We start from the raw sequence: 15618 nt of genomic DNA, 5'->3' as shown, positions 1-15618 counted from the left end.
CGTGCGCTGACGCCCGCCGGCCCGCAGGGCTGAGTACCTACCATGGACTACAGCGTCATCAAATGCTAGAGGTATTTCCATCTCACACCTCACTCTACCGCTACACGCTCATCCATGCCCTACCTCGTCCCCTGTCTGCTCGCGAGCGGTCTGCACCCTCGGGCGCATCCCTCACCATCACCATGCCACTACGGATAACCACGTGGAACGTCAATGGCATCCGCAATCCTTTTGGCTACCAGCCGTGGCGCGACAAGCGGTCCTTCGACGCCATGTTCGATCTCCTCGAGGCCGACATTGTCATCATGCAGGAGCTGAAGATTCAGCGCAAGGACCTCACCGACGACATGGTCTTGGTGCCAGGCTGGGATTGCTACTTCAGCCTGCCAAAACACAAAAAAGGTGCGCGTGCTGCCGCTTTCTTTGGGACGACGGCTGCTGACAGTCTCAGGGTACTCCGGTGTAGCCATCTACACGCGCCAGTCTGCCTGCGTGCCCATCCGCGCCGAAGAAGGCGTGCTCGGCGTCCTCTGTCCTCCCGGATCCTCCACGTCCTACCGCAACCTGCCCGCCGACCAAGCCATTGGCGGATATCCAACCGAGGAACAGATTGCCGCCGCCGGTGTCGACCCTGCCGCGCTGGACGCCGAAGGCCGCTGCGTCGTGCTCGAATTCCCGGCCTTTGTCATCCTGGGCGTCTACAGCCCGGCCAATTCGAACGGGATGAGAGACGATTTCCGCTACGGGTTCCTCTGCGCGTTGGATGCGCGAATACGCAATCTGAACGCGCTGGGCAAGAATGTCATCCTGACGGGCGACCTCAATGTCTCTCGGCAAGAACTGGACACGGCGAATGCAGAAGAGACGCTCAAGAAGGAGGGCATCACGCACGAAGAGTACGTGTCGTCGCCCAACCGACGTCTTTTCAACCAGCTGCTTGCAAATGGCGAAGTGGTGGGCGGTCGAGACGAAGGACGGGAGCAGCCGGTGCTGTGGGATTCGTGCCGAGAATTTCATCCTACGCGCAAGGGCATGTACACGCATTGGGAACAAAAGATCAATGCTCGGCCGGGGAATTTTGGCTCCCGGATCGATTATGTTCTCTGCAGCATCGCAATGAAGGATTGGGTCTGCGACGCCAACATTCAGGAGGGCCTCATGGTTTGTCGAAGCACTCCTAGTCCTCAACCATTTCTGACTTTTCTAGGGCTCTGATCATTGTCCGGTGTATGTCATGCTCAAAGATCGTGTCACATTCAAGGGTGACGAATACGATTTGTCAGAGCTTATGAATCCTCCCGGAACGTTCCAAGACGGCCAGAGGAAACTCGAATGGAGCTTCAAGAGTTTGCCTGCGCTGTGTGGACGGCTGCTTCCAGAGTTTGACCGCCGGAGAAGCATCAAGGACATGTTTACACGCAAGGCGCCGGCATCCGCTGCTTCTTCAGGTGCATCCAATTCTGCAGCAAACCATTCAACGACTTCTTCGAATGGGTCGCAGGACATTCAGCGCTCCACCCAGCCCGAACCAAGCTCCGCGTTGGGAGTTTCGAATCAGGCACCGCAATCGTCCGAACGAAAGGCGCCGCCCCCGGAGCCCATGAAAAGCCCCGACAAGAAACGAACCGCGGGAGGCTCTACCACCAAATCCACAAAACGGCAAAAGCTTGGCCCCTCGTCCAAGACGAATCCCGCAAAGGGTCAGCAGTCGTTGGCTGGCTTTCTCAAACCGGCTGCACGGAGTAAAGGCAACGCTACCAATTCGCCTGGCTTGAAAAATACTCCAACAGAAAAGATGTCTCAATCGGAAGAACGACAAATGACGCCTGTCAATTCGCATCCGGACAAGGGAAGTCCGTCTCCCAAGGACAATTCATCTCAAGGGGCGGCGTCACAAACGGAAACCCACAATGGCAGGACCGCACGCTCTCCAAGCAACAGTGAAAAGATGGAGGTCGCGGGAGATGACCGCTTTACCGCAATCAAATCAGCCCCCGACTCGTTTGTTGCGTTGGAAGAATTCCGAGACATTCCAGATTCGAGAGAGACTTGGTCGCGGCTCTTTGCCAAACGCGATCCGCCGCGCTGCGAAGACCACGGCGAGTTCTGCATCAGCCTCACGACCAAGAAGAGCGGCGTCAATTGTGGCAGGGCGTTCTGGATTTGTCCGAGGTAAGAGCACGTTCAGCTGTTTGGTTGATGGCATGACGGCTTCTCGCCATGCTGCCACGCATCTGCTACTACATCTTTCCATTTGAAGCGTCTTGGTGACGTGAACGCTTCATGACCAGCCCCCATCCATCGACCTCTTCCAGAACGCGGTCATGTCGAGGATCCTGCGTGCTAACTCTTTGCTTTTGCAGACCCATTGGCCCTAGTGGTTCCAAAGAAAAAGGAACAGAATGGCGCTGCCCTACTTTTATCTGGGCGAGTGATTGGAACGGGTCCACTGCAGCGTCGTGAGGGCGAGCGTTCAATGCCGCAACGCATTTTGCAGGAAAAGGACGAGTAGAGGACATCTTCCTGCGCTCATCGGACCTGGCCATGTCGCTTCCCAGCATATCGACGCCACCGTCGCTGGCTTCTGCCAATCCCGCCGCATGTCACACATCACAGCCATGTCTTGTGCTGATCCTTCTCGAGACTGTCTTGCCTTACATCGGCAGAAGTTTCGTCCACGGCCAACGAAACATTTCATCGCCATGGTCCTCTTGCTGGTCTGATTCTCGCTTCTGCAAAGAGCGGGGAGGATTCTGTGTCAGCGAATGTACGATTGGCGGGCGGTTGTTTGCTCGAGGGGTTTGCCGTGTCTTGTTCTTTCAGTGAGATGCGACAAACACGAGAGGAGACACAGGCGGATGGATGAATCAAGACAACGGGCCAGCGAGCCAAGGCAGGACAAAAGAGACACGGCCACGTGGAAAGCAGACACACTGCGTTGCTATCATGACCGCGATGTAGCAGGGCATGGCTGGTGTGGCATTTGTCTGCAACACGCACTGCACGGTGTGCATATCTGCCGTTTGTTCAGTGTTGCGCAGACCTAGCAACTCAACCCGCGAACTGTAGCAGCTCGAGCCGGCAGCACTTTCATCGCATGCATCACAAGATCCACCGCGCTCGTCGTCGCTTGCACCATTAAAGACGTCAGCGTCGCGATGCTCATAAATCAGGCGCCTCCCTAAACGAAATCCTATGTAGCTTTTTCCCCCACACGTGCCACCCGTCAGTCCAGCCGTCATATGTCTGCCCTGCTCTGCGCATATCCGTAGCCCTCCCGCTGCCCCCGGCGTAGCTTGTGTATAAGAAAGAAGATACGAGAGAAGAGATTGCGCGTCCGTCTTCTTTCCGCCGTCTTTTTGCGCCGCCCCTCTCGTCCGCTGCGCGCGCCCTGCAGCCACCGCGCCGCCATGTCTCCCGCTCTTCTTGAAGAAAGTGTCCGCCTCTCCGCCGGCCGCCGCAGCGTAGGAAGCCGGCCCGCCCGCCGCCACCATGCTATGACGACGAAGACGCCGCCGCCGCCGCGGACCCCGAGCTCTCGCCTTGTTGCTGCTGCTGCTGCTGCTGCGGCCCTGCGCCCTGGATGACCTGCATCTTCCTCCGCCGCTCCTTGTCCAGCTTCTTCTGCCGCTCGGCCTCCTTGTTCTCGCGCTTGACGAAGCGCTGCGTGAGCACGGCGTCGAAGGCGTCGTCGTCGCCGGCGTCGTCGTGGTCGGGCGGCGCAAACGCGCCCTCGCGGCCGCTGACGCGCGGCATCAGCGCGCCCAGCCGGCGGTCGAAGCGCGAGACGTCGCGGAACGTGTGCGTCGCGTGGTCGAGCTGCGAGGAAGAGGAGGCGCGTTAGCTGGGGCGGGAGCGCGGGTTCGGGGAAGGGAAGAAGCGGAGGGAGGGCGTGGCGTGACAGGACAGGACGGGGAGCGAGGCAGCGCTCGACACACACGACGACGGCACGTACCTTGTTCCACGGGCTGGGCTCAAAGGTCATGGGCTCGAAGGTGCGCAGGCCAAAGTTGAGGCGGTGCATGCTGGGGTGGCCCCATTCGATGCGCTGCGTTTGCTCGTTAGCGCGTTTGCCTTTCTGCGGCCGCGCTTGCGCTTTTGGCTGCTTGCGCTGCGGCGGTGCCGCGAGGCGTCTTGCGCGAGGGGAGAGGGGTGGACGTACCTTGTGCCAGAGCGAGACTGATTGCGGGCGTAGCTGTGGGTGTGTTAGCTTGGGCTGTGGGGAGTCGTGGGTTGGACGTACTGAATCGATTGCTTGGATCAATTCCCACAGACGCTCGTCCCAGAATTGGAGGATTTTGATACCGCCTCGAGGGATGACTTGATAAGCATCACGCTTTTGATGAAGGAGACGCCTTATTTGTAAAAGAAGGATGCTGGCTCCAGGTGCATTCTTGTCAAGAAACTGATTCCAGCGCGGCAGGTCCTTGATGAACCCAGTCCTGGCTTTGTTCACACGTTCTCCTTCTCTTATTCTTTCCACGGTGTCGTGGACTTTTTCTTTGACGGACGTCAAGTGGATGATGTCCGTTGCCAATTTTTTGACAGTCGCAAAAAACCGCTGGCGAGTGTTGTCGTCCTTGATTAGGCTGGAAGACTCCAGTAGTCTTCGGCATTCTGCGATCAATTTATCAACAGTGGGCTCGAATTCACTGCTTGTGGGCTTTCCAAAATCGAGGATGTACTGATTTCGTAATGTCTCGAAGTCTTGAATCACGTCCAAAAGGTGTGCGTCGGAACCAAGAATTAAAGTGTCTGGAACTGTCAGCTCGGTCAGGACAGGAGATCAATTTTGGTCTTGCCTTGTGTGCCGGTAAGCCCAGAAGCCACAATCGCAGCCTCGGGGTTTTCAATCCTGAGCTTTGGGTGTTTCCTGACTCGTTCTAAAAGAGGCGCTTGTGGGTTCCAAAGGTCCATGACTTGAAAGGGTGTGACGGGCGAAGGTTGATCTCCAGGTGCCAGGTCCCAACGCAGATGTCGATCGGAGGAAGAAAAAACCAAGCGTTTTCAGTGGGCCGCCTTCGCTGGTCAAAGTTCGTGGGGTGATTATGCGCGCGTGGTAAGTGTGCGAATGCGGAAATGTCGCCAAGACTGCGAAACTGCATGTGTTGTAAAGGCGGAGGACGTCATTGAAGATGTTGAGGTGACAGAGGGCCAAAGGCGGGCGCTTGAATGGCCATGTCTAAGATAAGAGTCTCGCAGAAAATAGCCACCTGCTAGTTGTAAGTCTGTAGTCTATCAACTATTTTCACATCCCATGATGTCACACAAAAAAACCGAATGTGAAGTAAAGTGAAGCTCCTTTGTTCTGACCAGCCACCCTCCTTTTGGCGCACAATGAAAGCTTGCCCTATCGCCCAACCTACACCGTCCGCCTGCATCCTCATCAAAACAATCTTCTTTGTCTCAGCTCACCCGAAACACCAGCTACCTCCACCATCTTTGCTCCTCCGACTCCTTCTCTTCTAAGACCCAGCTTGCTCCTCAACTGCAAAATGGCTGTCGCTGCAAACCTCCCTCCTCACATCAAGTCGTACCTGGCTGCGTGCTCCCAAGCTCAAATCAACCAGCTTGTTTCCTCGCTCAAGGGCATCGAAAGCAAGCGGACGGTCGCCGCTGTGGTCGCCGCAGGCGATCCGACCACCGCAGGCGGCGCGCACTCGACGCTTTCTTCCTCAAACTCAAATTCTCCCCAAGCGGCAACTTCATCAACTTCGCAGTCGCCCTACATGACGCCTGCATCCTCGACAAAGCAGATCCCCTCAAGTGCCCAGGCAAAGGCCTTGTCAACGTCGCAGTCGAATCCTATCTCTAAGGGCATGGCCACCATCCAGCATGTTACACTGAGCTCTTCGTCCACCCAAGCTCCGCAACAGACAGACGCTGTGCAGGCAAGCCCTCTGCGGGCTCTCAACTCTTTCATGGCGTTTCGAGGTTGGTGATCTGGTCGAGAAACGGTTTCGAGGCTTGACTGACAACGTGTAGTTTACTACAATCCGATTTTCCACTCTTTTGAGCAGAAGGAGCGCTCAGGTTTCATGAAGACGATGTGGGCCGACGAGGAAACCAAAGCGAAGTGGAGCATCATTGCCAAGGCATGGTCGATCATTCGGGATGAAGTGGGCAAAGACTCTGCTCCGCTTGACAGATTCCTGGAGCTTGCCTGCCCTCACATCGACATCCTCGCTCGCGATGCATACCTGACAACCTTGGGCTGGGAGCTCGTGACGGACGATGGCAAGACCTCGCTTAGGCGAGTGTTCACGCCGAATTTCGAGAGCTTTCCTGCCAGCTTTCGCACAACCACAAAGTCAGTCCAGGACGTAATCGACTTCGTCCGCAACTCGGGATACGGCGTACCTACCATTGATACGCCTTCAGCCTCGAACAACACCTCGACATCTCACCTTACGATGGCCGCGCAGCCTGTCCATCATTCTACATCGACCACGGGTCCTGGATTTATTCCCTCTTCAATCTTCCACTCCACAAACTCCAGCTCGAGTGCCAACTCCCAAGCACCTGCAAATTCCGATCTTGGAGAGCCGCATGCGCCCAACTTCTCCGGGCCTGCCGCCCCCAGCACAGCGCAAACGACTTCGATGACAACTTCCGCTTCGCTGTCTCAGGCCGGCGAGGGTACTCAAGGTGCAGCTACACAGAACAACGCGATGGATCTTGGCAGCAGCTCGCAGCAATCAGCGGCTGGCACCAACTCTAGTTCTGCGGTCGGTCAGCAAGCAAGCAATGCATCGATGCCACCAGCTCCTCAAACAATCAGCGCCAATGGAGCTTCTGGACCTACACCAGGCAGTAATGTGGCAGCGCAGCCCACCGACCAGGCTCTGATGGCTATCATTCACCAACATGCTACCGCTGCCAATGGTGGTAACGGAGGCCTGCTGACTGGAGGTCCCATGACTCACCAGCAGATGCTGACTTACATGTATGGGGCCAATGTTCAACCGGTCCACCCCGATATGTACTCGCCACACGTGGATGATTCTATCTCGAACCCGGATCCAAATAGCTGCGTGATGCAACGAGCCAGCCTCGCCGACCCAGATCTTCTTGCCGTCTCGATCAACTCGCAGCATCCCCACGAAATCCTGAACTATTATCCTGCTTCGACGCGCACCCAAGGCGAATCGATGGCAAGCTCGGTTTTGCGTCCGACTCGGGGCGAGGACACGCAAAACGCCTGGCTTGACTGCGCTTTGCAGCTCATGGACACATCTTCCACATTTCCCTACGCAGAATTCTTCAATCCTGACCATGAGGGCTTGAACATCTTCGATATCGATGGAATTCCCGATTTTACCGCCGTGGACAGCATCGACTTCCAGTTGCCGGAGACTTCCTGGCCTTTGGTCACCAGCCACTGGGATGATGACTCCGATGGTCCGGAACAATGAAAGCTGAGCGGGCGGTCAAATTCCAAGTGTCATTGATATCGAAGAGTTAGTTTCGAAAGCGCAGGATTTGGGAATCGTTGGTAGGAAGGCTGAGTTTCCTCAAGGGCAACGACCATACCCCTTCCCCCCAGTAACTTCAGCATAAAAGGCGTTCTTCTTCTTTTTCTTCTTGATTAGCGTCGGAATGAGCAATGCAGAGCAATGAGTACATAGTGCGATGAATGATTAATCAAAAGTCAATGCCATGCATCGCATTACAGTCGCGGTGATGAACCGAGTGACGTCTCTTCCGGTCGGAAAAACCTACATTCCATGGCCCTACCGGAAGCGGGGGGAGCCCGGAACCCTGCGCCATGTCCATGTGCCTCCCAACCTCATCCAAGTTTCCACGACTTAGTACTTTATCCATCAGACACGATCATCAACTTCCAGCCCAGACACCTCATGTCCTCGCATCTGCATACACATGCCCGCCTGCATACGCGCTTCCCTGCAGGTCTTTCCACCAGTGCACGCATCCGAAGCTGCACAGTTGCCTGATTACCCACGTCTACGGGCTCCCCTGCTCGAACTTCTCAGACAAACCAAACCAGGTGCCTCGAAGCCATGGTACTCGCCTGAAGCCTTTCTCCGCTTTTGATTCCAAGCGGTTGGCCAATCTGACAACCTGGAAATGACCTCCGCCACAACCTATCTTCTTGTTTACCTGATCGGCGGACTGACTTTCCTACCTCTCTGTCTTGTGATAGTCTTGAGCTATGTCGTGTTTACCTCTCAAAAAACAGAGACGGACCGCGATATAGTGCTTCCAAAAAGACGCTCTGCCAGAATCACCACCGACGAGGAAGACCCTCGCAAAGTCTACCGTGATGAGAGCCAACTTCCAGAGCCCCACTTCGCCGCTGGCTACTTCGCAGTATGTCGAGAATACACACCTGGAGTCATGAATGGGAAGCCACTGGAGCGGACAACGTCAACCCGCCCAAACTCAGGTCCCGAGAGTCTGAGTGTCTACCAGAGCATGTACAGAAGCATCGTGAACCGGAACAAGTCACAAGCATCAAGCATGGGAACCAATACGACAACCAGTCGCGCCAGAGCAAACTCAAATTTCTTCTATGTTGTTCTCAGGTCTGTCTGCCACTGTCAACTTTAAAAGCCAGCTTAACTCATTACATATTAGACACGGTCGCTTGATCCTTTTTGACGACGCTGACGAGATCGAAGTACGGCATGTGATATCTCTAGCTGATCGAGCGATAGACATTTATGCCGGTGGCAATTCCATTCCAGAAGGCGAGCTCTGGATAAAACGGAACTGTATTCGTCTAAGGCCGATCAAGTCCGATGCAGAGCTGCAATCGGAATCCCGGTCTTTCTACTTCTTTTCCGACAACTGCTCCGCGAAAGAGGATTTCTACTTCGCCTTGCTACGTAACCATGGCCACCATAAGGGTCAGAACGGGATGTTGCCCATCGGCTTCGAACAAGGCCATATGACCAAGCTCGTGCAACAACTCCACAGCTCTGAAGACAATCTGCAAACACGCTGGGCTAACGCTCTCGTCGGAAGACTTTTTCTGGCGATGTACCGCACCTCTGTCGTGGAAAACTTCATACGAGAGAAGATCACCAAAAAGATTGGGCGGGTTGCCAAGCCAGCTTTCATAGAAAGCATTAGCATTCGGAGCATCGATATGGGCGACAGCGCACCTCTTGTTAAGAATCCGAGACTACGGGAATTAAAACTCGATGGGGACTTGACAGCAGAGGCAGATGTAACATACTGCGGCAATTTCCGGCTGGACATCATGGCCGTGGCTCGAATCGACTTGGGTGCTCGCATCAAGCCTCGTTATGTGAACATGGTTCTTGCCAGCATTCTCAAAAAGCTGGAAGGTCATGTCCTCATACGCATCAAACCACCTCCGAGCAACAGACTCTGGATTACCTTCGAGAATCCACCGACCCTGGAAATGGCGGTTGAGCCTGTCGTTAGCTCGCGTCAAATTACTTATGGTGTTATCCTCCGCGCTATCGAAAACAGAATTCGAGAAGTCATCGCTGAGACTTTGGTCATGCCAAATTGGGACGATATGCCGTTCTACGACACATTCCTTGACGATGTAAGAGGCGGACTGTGGCAGACCGCAGAGACAAGCACCCAAGACGATACACCGACAGATTCCATGTCCAATTCGAAAGAGGACAACCCCTTGAATGTCCGAAAAGACACGAAGAAGGGCAGCGGAACAGATTATCCCAGCAGTCAGGAGAAGACCATGAGCATGCCCAATCTTGGGCATGCCCTCAGAAACAATGGCACATCACAAAGGATGGCCAGAACCATGACTACCATGAGTAGCAAAAGTGAAACGAGAATACATGGGGCCGCGGGCGTGGACCCTCGCGATTCTCCAATCAAGCCGAAATCTATGAGGTCTGGTTCATTTTCCACCATTGCTCAACCAGTGGTCAACACTGTCATGGCCACGGTCGACTCCCAACAGCCTCTACTGAATCAATCCCCGCACGAGGCATTTTCAGCTGTGAAAGATTTGTCCTCGATTTCACAGTCAGCCTCTCCTTCTTCGTCCTCGGCTGAGTACGCATCGCATGCGAATTCCAATCCAGATTACGACGAGGAAAACATTGTTCCAGACCGCTTGAAGTCTAATATCACGCTGAACGAGGAAGAGACACAGTTGAGAGCTGAAATCCTTCCTCGTGAGAGTGTCTCGGTTCGAGGAGTGGAAATGAGCAACAGAACAACGCCAACACGCTTTTCGCTCTCGGGCTCATCTACGCCATCCAGTTTCGATTCGGACAGGGTAACCCCTACGAGGAAAACTCCATTTTCGGAGAAGAGACAAATGCTGAATACTTCTTTCAACACGGCTGCCACAGCTGCAAAAAAATGGATCTCTGCACGTCAAGCTTCACTCGGAAACACACAGTCATTGCCGCCTGAGCTCGGATCGTCACCGGAATCAGTTTCTTCGAAGGATTTCTCTGGTCAAGACGAACCAGAAGACCAAGCAGAAGTTCCTGAATTCAACTTCGATGACGTTGCGCCTACCTCACGAATCCCAACAATCAGGGAAAGTGAGTCTCCAAACAACGAAAAGGACGTGGAATCCCAAGCCACTTTGTCATCCAGTGCAGATCCCGGTTTCCAGCGCTCGCAATCAATGTTAATCAGAAGAAAAGTTGTACCTTCGAGTCCGCCTGCCGGAGAAGACGAGGTGGAAGAAGCTCCGAAGGTGTGAATGTTTTTAGATATGATGTTGTACTATTGTCGTCACCTAAGTAGAGAAACTCATGGGTTGGCAATCAAGGCGAGGCCTGGAATGACGAAGATACCCTGAAGGAGGGAGACTGGATGGGGCACACGAAATCCACACTGTTCTTCTGTTGGACAAAAGGGTTTTCGGAAGCTGCTAATTCCCCTTATCAAACAATTCCTCCGATGTTCTTGTCCCCCGACAACTACATCTCCCAAGACAGCGATTTTGATCTCGACTAGGTCCATCCTACCATCCACACGCCCACATTCCCCACAACCCCAACCCCGCTCAAGCAACACACCACTCCCAACCCCGGCACCACCTCAAGCAACCAACCCATCAGAAAAGCAAGCGCCGCCCCGCGCATCCGCTGCCTCCAGCCCCTGGCCAAAGCACGCCCCTCCCGTTCGCCGATCAGCGCAGCACAAAGACAGCACCGCGCAGCACAAAGACACCACAAAGCGAGGCAACAAAGGAAGAGAAGGAGGGGGAAGGGGAAGCGCAGAAGCGGGACGGAGGCAAATGACGAATGACCAGAGACGGCGGACGAGAGACGGGCAGGGCAGTCAGACGACGGATCTAGGCGGCGGCACGACAAAGACACGGTGGCAATGGGAAAGGTAAAGGCAAAGCGGAGATGCGTTTGCGCGCAAGGTGGCGTGGCGCCGACGGCACGGCGCGCTGCACGCACGTGGCTGGCTGGCTGGGCAGCGCGGCGAGCGTTGTGGATGGCGGCGTCATGATGAACGAGCGGGTCAGGCAGGCTGCTGCTGGGGAGGACGATGGGAGGCGTCAAGGAGAGGGGAGGCAGCTTGGGGCAAGATAAGGCGAGGTAGACTGGGACGGCGTGAGCGCGAGCATTTGTAGCGTAGGAAGGCAGACAGGCAGGTAGAAAGCGGAGAATCAGGAGAAGGGGTAGACGGGACAAGATGGAGACGAGGCCGTCGAGCCGTGTGCGATGGGGGGAGTTCTTTGTCTGTGAATGGCCGGGTGCTGTGGGAGATGGAGTGCCGAGCATGCCTGAGGGCTGCCAAGCTGGGTTGCTGGAAAGATGCGGCGACGGTGGTAGAGCGTGTTGGATGGCGGAGAGCATGCGGCATTGGAGGCAAGGGTAGGTCGGAGCTGCTTTGGCGGAGGGGTGACTGATGTGACTTTCTTGCTGGGCGGACCCAGCATGTGGAGTCCGATATCAAACAAAAGCATCGGGAGCGCAAACGGAATACGATCGTGACTTCATGACTTGAAAACTACTCTCGAACGAGGCACGGTAGACTTGAAAACGAACATGTCCACGACACGACCAGACGGATAACGGGCCACTTTTGATTGCGTCGCCTATTCGAAATGAGCCGCTGGCGGCGGGCATAGGTATTTGGGAAAAGAAGCCCACCACGCGCCGCCGGTGTAATTTTTAACCTCCCTAACCCCGAGTCGTGGTGCTGGACAACCGGACCATCATCGCAACGCTGTTGCTTGCTGGATCTACTCCTCGTCCTCCTCCTCGGCGCCGTCCTCGCCCTTGGACTCGGCGGCCTTGGCCTTCTTTCTCCTGACGCGGCCGGGGCGTCCACCGCCAAACGGCGAGGTGAGGGCGAAGTCGATGTGCTTCTGGGAGTCGAGACGGACAACGAACGAGGGGACGTTGACGATCTGCTTGCCGACACTGTGGAAGAGGTCAGTAAACTGCCATTGGGACCAAAAGTCCAAATCTTCAGGTTGTCGCGTACCGGATGTGCCTCTGCTTGATGAGGACACGGGCGTGGTGGATGGACTTGGCGAGGCCGAGCTTGTAGACGCAAGTCTGGAGACGACGCTCCAAGAAGTCCTCAACCTTGAGGGCCAGGACGTAATCGAGCTTCATGCGGGACTCGTCGAGGACACCGACGCGCACGAGACGGCGGATGAGGGCGTTGCCTTCGAAGAGACGCTTGGGGTCCTTCTCGTCGAGGGTCAAGAGCTGACTGTCGCGTGCGTTAGCAACGGCCAAAAATTGTGGGCCGCACAGCGCAAACTTACCGGGCAGCACGACGGATCTTGGAGAGGGTGAGCTGGACACGCCAGACCTCGCGCTTGTTGCGGAGGCCATACTCGCCGACAATCTTCAATTCGGAGTCCCTGTTGGTCGCAAATCATCAGACGAGGGTTCTCACCGACGTAAGCAGAGAAGCAAGCTCATGCTCAGTGGCCGCGAGAGAGGTGGACGTACAGACGAGCGGACTCGAAAGGACGACGCGGGACCTTGTAGGTCTTGGAGTAACTCCTAGGGGCCATGGCGTCGAGATGGTCGGTGGAGGTGTCGTGTCGTCGTCGGGCGGAAGCAAAAGATGGACAGAGGGAGATGGGGTTGGAGCTTTTGCGTGTTGTGGGAGAACGGTCCGTGCGTCGCTTGTCGGGTAAACCAGTCGCCGAGGGCGGCGGGAGCCACCGTGGGAATTTTGAACACCACGACGACCCCGTTCCGCAGCGACGACGACGACTCTGAGAAAATCCCCCCCGACCCCGTCACCTCTCGCCCTCTACAACCTTCGCAATGGGTCACTCCGCAGGTCTCCGCGCTGGCACCAGATACGCCTTTAGCCGGGGCTTCAAGAACCACGGCGCCATCCCTCTGTCCACCTACCTCCGCAACTACAAGTGAGCCGCCAAACCGCTGCAAAATCGACAACGTCTGACAGATTTGCAGGGTCGGTGACATTGTCGATGTCGTTGCCAACGGTGCCGTCCAGAAGGGGTCAGTCCGCGCCTCAACACCCGCAAAACGCACGCTACAGCAGTCCTGACACCTCCCACAGCATGCCCCACAAGGACTTCCACGGCAAGACGGGCGTCATCTACAACGTGACCAAGTCGGCCGTCGGCGTCATCCTCTACAAGCAGGTCGGCAACAGGTACATCGAGAAGCGCGTCAACCTCCGCGTCGAGCACGTCAACCACTCGCGCTCCCGCGACGAGTTCCTCCAGCGCGTCAAGGACAACGCCGCCAAGAGGCGCGCCGCCAAGGCCGAGGGCAAGAGCGTCCAGCTCAAGCGCCAGCCCGTCCAGCCCAGGAATGCTCGCACCGTCACCATGAAGGACAACATCCCCGAGACCATCACCCCCATTCCTTACGACACCCACATCTAAGCAACGAATCAGAAAAACTGGAGCGGGGTGCTTTTTTCCGGAGGTGGTGCTTGGGATTGGTTGCAAGGTCGGGTACAGCTCTGGCGCTGTCAAGTTAGGGACATGTTGCTTCAGTCCTAAAAATTCATGGGATTTTCTCTACAAAGACTGCTTGGGACGGATTCGACTGGCGGGGGACCTGCAGTCTCAGCTTGTGAATCAGTACTTCCCGCGTGCCAATCTCCAGGCGCTGCATTGTCAGAATCCCAAGACCTGCGCAATCCCGAGACAGATACCCTTTATGCAGATCGGATTGGAAGCAACGAAATTCATTCTATGTACAATGAAGTCGTTTATACGCAGCCAGTGAGACGAGCTCAAAAGAACGCGAAGAAAGTGAGTATGGAGGAAAGGGAGACAAACCAATCCTCCTCCGAATGCCCATATGCAGAAATGCTCCCACCGTGGAGCCGCAGCGCATCCGCCTCGCTGTCCAAAAACCAAGAATGAACGGGTGATATCATGACGCGCCTTCAACTCCGACGAGCCCGCTCAAGGTATTTGCTGAGAATGAAATCCACCCCGAGTGTCAATCTGTGTGACCTGCTACATTACCACGCACTTTTTGTCAGTATCCTTGGACGACTTGACGGAGAGGGCCACTCGGGCCGCCTCTGTAAAGGCTTCGTTGACGCCGCGGTTCTTCATGGCGGAGCATTCTATCAATCGTCAGCCACGTGACCTGACGTCGAGATGGCCTCGAAACCAGGCTGCCACAACGTACCCAGATATCTGAGGGCGCGAATTTTCTCGGCCACCTGGAGGCCTTGCTCGTAGTCTATGAGCGACTTTTCGCCTTGTTGCGCGCCGTCTTCGTCGTCGTTTCCTTCGCGGAGATCGCACTTGAGCGCGACGAGCACGAGCTTGACTCCAGGGCAGTTTTCGGCGATTTCGCCCACCCACTTGGTCTCGACGTTTTCCAGCGAGTCGGGCGAGTCGACCTAGAAACGTTAGGCCGCGCTCCATGTAGGGAAGAAAGATTGTACGCTGAAGCAGAGCATTATGGCGTGCGTGTCATCGTAAGAGAGGGAGCGCAGCCTGTCGAATTCCTCTTGACCGGCCGTGTCCCAGAGACTGAGCTCGACGTGGACATTGTCGATGAAGATGTCTGGAGCGAGACGTCAATACGTGGGGGCGAAGGAGGGGCCATGGCATTGGCACGCAGCGCTGCGCCATCAAGGAGGCTTGGTACCGTGTACGTAGTTTTCTAGGCAATGTCAGCATACCATCAACTCGGTGCTTGTGCGCAGCTGCGACTCACCAAAAACCGTTGGTTCGCTTTTCCATATACATGTCAGTGAAGGCAGACCACGGCTCCGGGGCGTCGAGACTCACTAGACGGTGGGGAAGTATCTGGGCACAGCCGTCAGCATACGCTCCTACACGAATCGTCATGATCGCTTACCCTCGCGTGAAGACGTTGAGCAGCGACGTCTTTCCACAGGCGCCGTCGCCGCTGTTGTCCTGAATCAGTCTCCTGTGTTGATGCGCGTGCCGGCCAAAGCTCGAACCAGTCCCAGTTATACGTACAGAAGCACGAGCTTCCGCTGCACCGTCTTGGTGCCACCACAGAGAGGCATGGTGTTGAGGCGCTCGGCGGATCAGCGGACAAGTTTGCGGACAGTAGGGAGTCGCAAGGGCATAAGGCGAGCGCCTGGCGCGGTCGGAGAGGAGTGGTTGCGGTCGGAGCAGAGGGTCGAGGGCGAGGTCGAGCGCGGTCAGGGTCAAGGTCAGGATCAGGGTCAGACGGTCGG

At 55.8% G+C, this 15618-nt stretch overlaps 7 protein-coding genes across 7 annotated transcripts; 4 read left to right on the top strand and 3 right to left on the bottom strand.

Annotated features, from left to right (window-relative positions):
* Window positions 1-182: 182 nt before the first annotated feature.
* Window positions 183-2176, top strand: J3D65DRAFT_667937 (Endonuclease/exonuclease/phosphatase; the record flags this gene model as incomplete). Its single annotated transcript, XM_066803065.1, has 3 exons — window positions 183-402; window positions 452-1161; window positions 1208-2176. 3 exons carry the CDS (start codon window positions 183-185, stop codon window positions 2174-2176), a joined length of 1899 nt encoding a protein of 632 aa, XP_066655414.1.
* Window positions 2177-3495: 1319 nt separating this feature from the next.
* Window positions 3496-5259, bottom strand: J3D65DRAFT_667936 (uncharacterized protein; the record flags this gene model as incomplete). Its single annotated transcript, XM_066803064.1, has 5 exons — window positions 3496-3819; window positions 3956-4048; window positions 4163-4195; window positions 4244-4755; window positions 5253-5259. The coding sequence occupies 5 exons, from the start codon at window positions 5257-5259 to the stop codon at window positions 3496-3498; spliced, it is 969 nt and encodes a 322-aa protein (XP_066655413.1).
* A 560-nt stretch (window positions 5260-5819) lies between these two features.
* Window positions 5820-6380, top strand: J3D65DRAFT_552923 (mating-type protein ALPHA1/MAT-1/A-1; the record flags this gene model as incomplete). Its single annotated transcript, XM_066797102.1, has 2 exons — window positions 5820-5934; window positions 5986-6380. Coding segments are annotated over 2 exons (510 nt in total), but the record flags the coding sequence as incomplete, so codon positions are not given.
* A 1402-nt stretch (window positions 6381-7782) lies between these two features.
* On the top strand, window positions 7783-10811 carry J3D65DRAFT_373011 (putative integral membrane protein conserved region-domain-containing protein). Its single transcript, XM_066795723.1, has 2 exons — window positions 7783-8546; window positions 8599-10811. The coding sequence occupies exons 1-2, from the start codon at window positions 8089-8091 to the stop codon at window positions 10682-10684; spliced, it is 2544 nt and encodes an 847-aa protein (XP_066655411.1). The 5' UTR covers window positions 7783-8088; the 3' UTR covers window positions 10685-10811.
* Window positions 10812-11842: 1031 nt separating this feature from the next.
* On the bottom strand, window positions 11843-13037 carry J3D65DRAFT_624916 (40S ribosomal protein uS4). Its single transcript, XM_066800299.1, has 4 exons — window positions 12909-13037; window positions 12719-12817; window positions 12430-12663; window positions 11843-12365 (listed from the first exon to the last, which is right to left on the bottom strand). Exons 1-4 carry the CDS (start codon window positions 12971-12973, stop codon window positions 12185-12187), a joined length of 579 nt encoding a protein of 192 aa, XP_066655410.1. The 5' UTR covers window positions 12974-13037; the 3' UTR covers window positions 11843-12184.
* Window positions 13038-13162: 125 nt separating this feature from the next.
* J3D65DRAFT_624914 (60S ribosomal protein eL21) lies at window positions 13163-14191 on the top strand. Its single transcript, XM_066800298.1, has 3 exons — window positions 13163-13336; window positions 13386-13433; window positions 13495-14191. Exons 1-3 carry the CDS (start codon window positions 13233-13235, stop codon window positions 13823-13825), a joined length of 483 nt encoding a protein of 160 aa, XP_066655409.1. The 5' UTR covers window positions 13163-13232; the 3' UTR covers window positions 13826-14191.
* A 219-nt stretch (window positions 14192-14410) lies between these two features.
* On the bottom strand, window positions 14411-15444 carry J3D65DRAFT_553654 (rho3 protein-like protein; the record flags this gene model as incomplete). Its single annotated transcript, XM_066797145.1, has 8 exons — window positions 14411-14523; window positions 14589-14805; window positions 14851-14972; window positions 15057-15071; window positions 15126-15142; window positions 15200-15217; window positions 15270-15320; window positions 15395-15444. 8 exons carry the CDS (start codon window positions 15442-15444, stop codon window positions 14411-14413), a joined length of 603 nt encoding a protein of 200 aa, XP_066655408.1.
* Between the last annotated feature and the right edge of the window lie 174 nt (window positions 15445-15618).

The sequence above is a fragment of the Phyllosticta citribraziliensis genome (genome assembly GCF_038025025.1).
Source record: "Phyllosticta citribraziliensis strain CPC 17464 chromosome Unknown J3D65scaffold_6, whole genome shotgun sequence".
Taxonomy (NCBI): domain Eukaryota; kingdom Fungi; phylum Ascomycota; class Dothideomycetes; order Botryosphaeriales; family Phyllostictaceae; genus Phyllosticta; species Phyllosticta citribraziliensis.
This window is presented reverse-complemented; position numbering and strand designations above follow the sequence as displayed.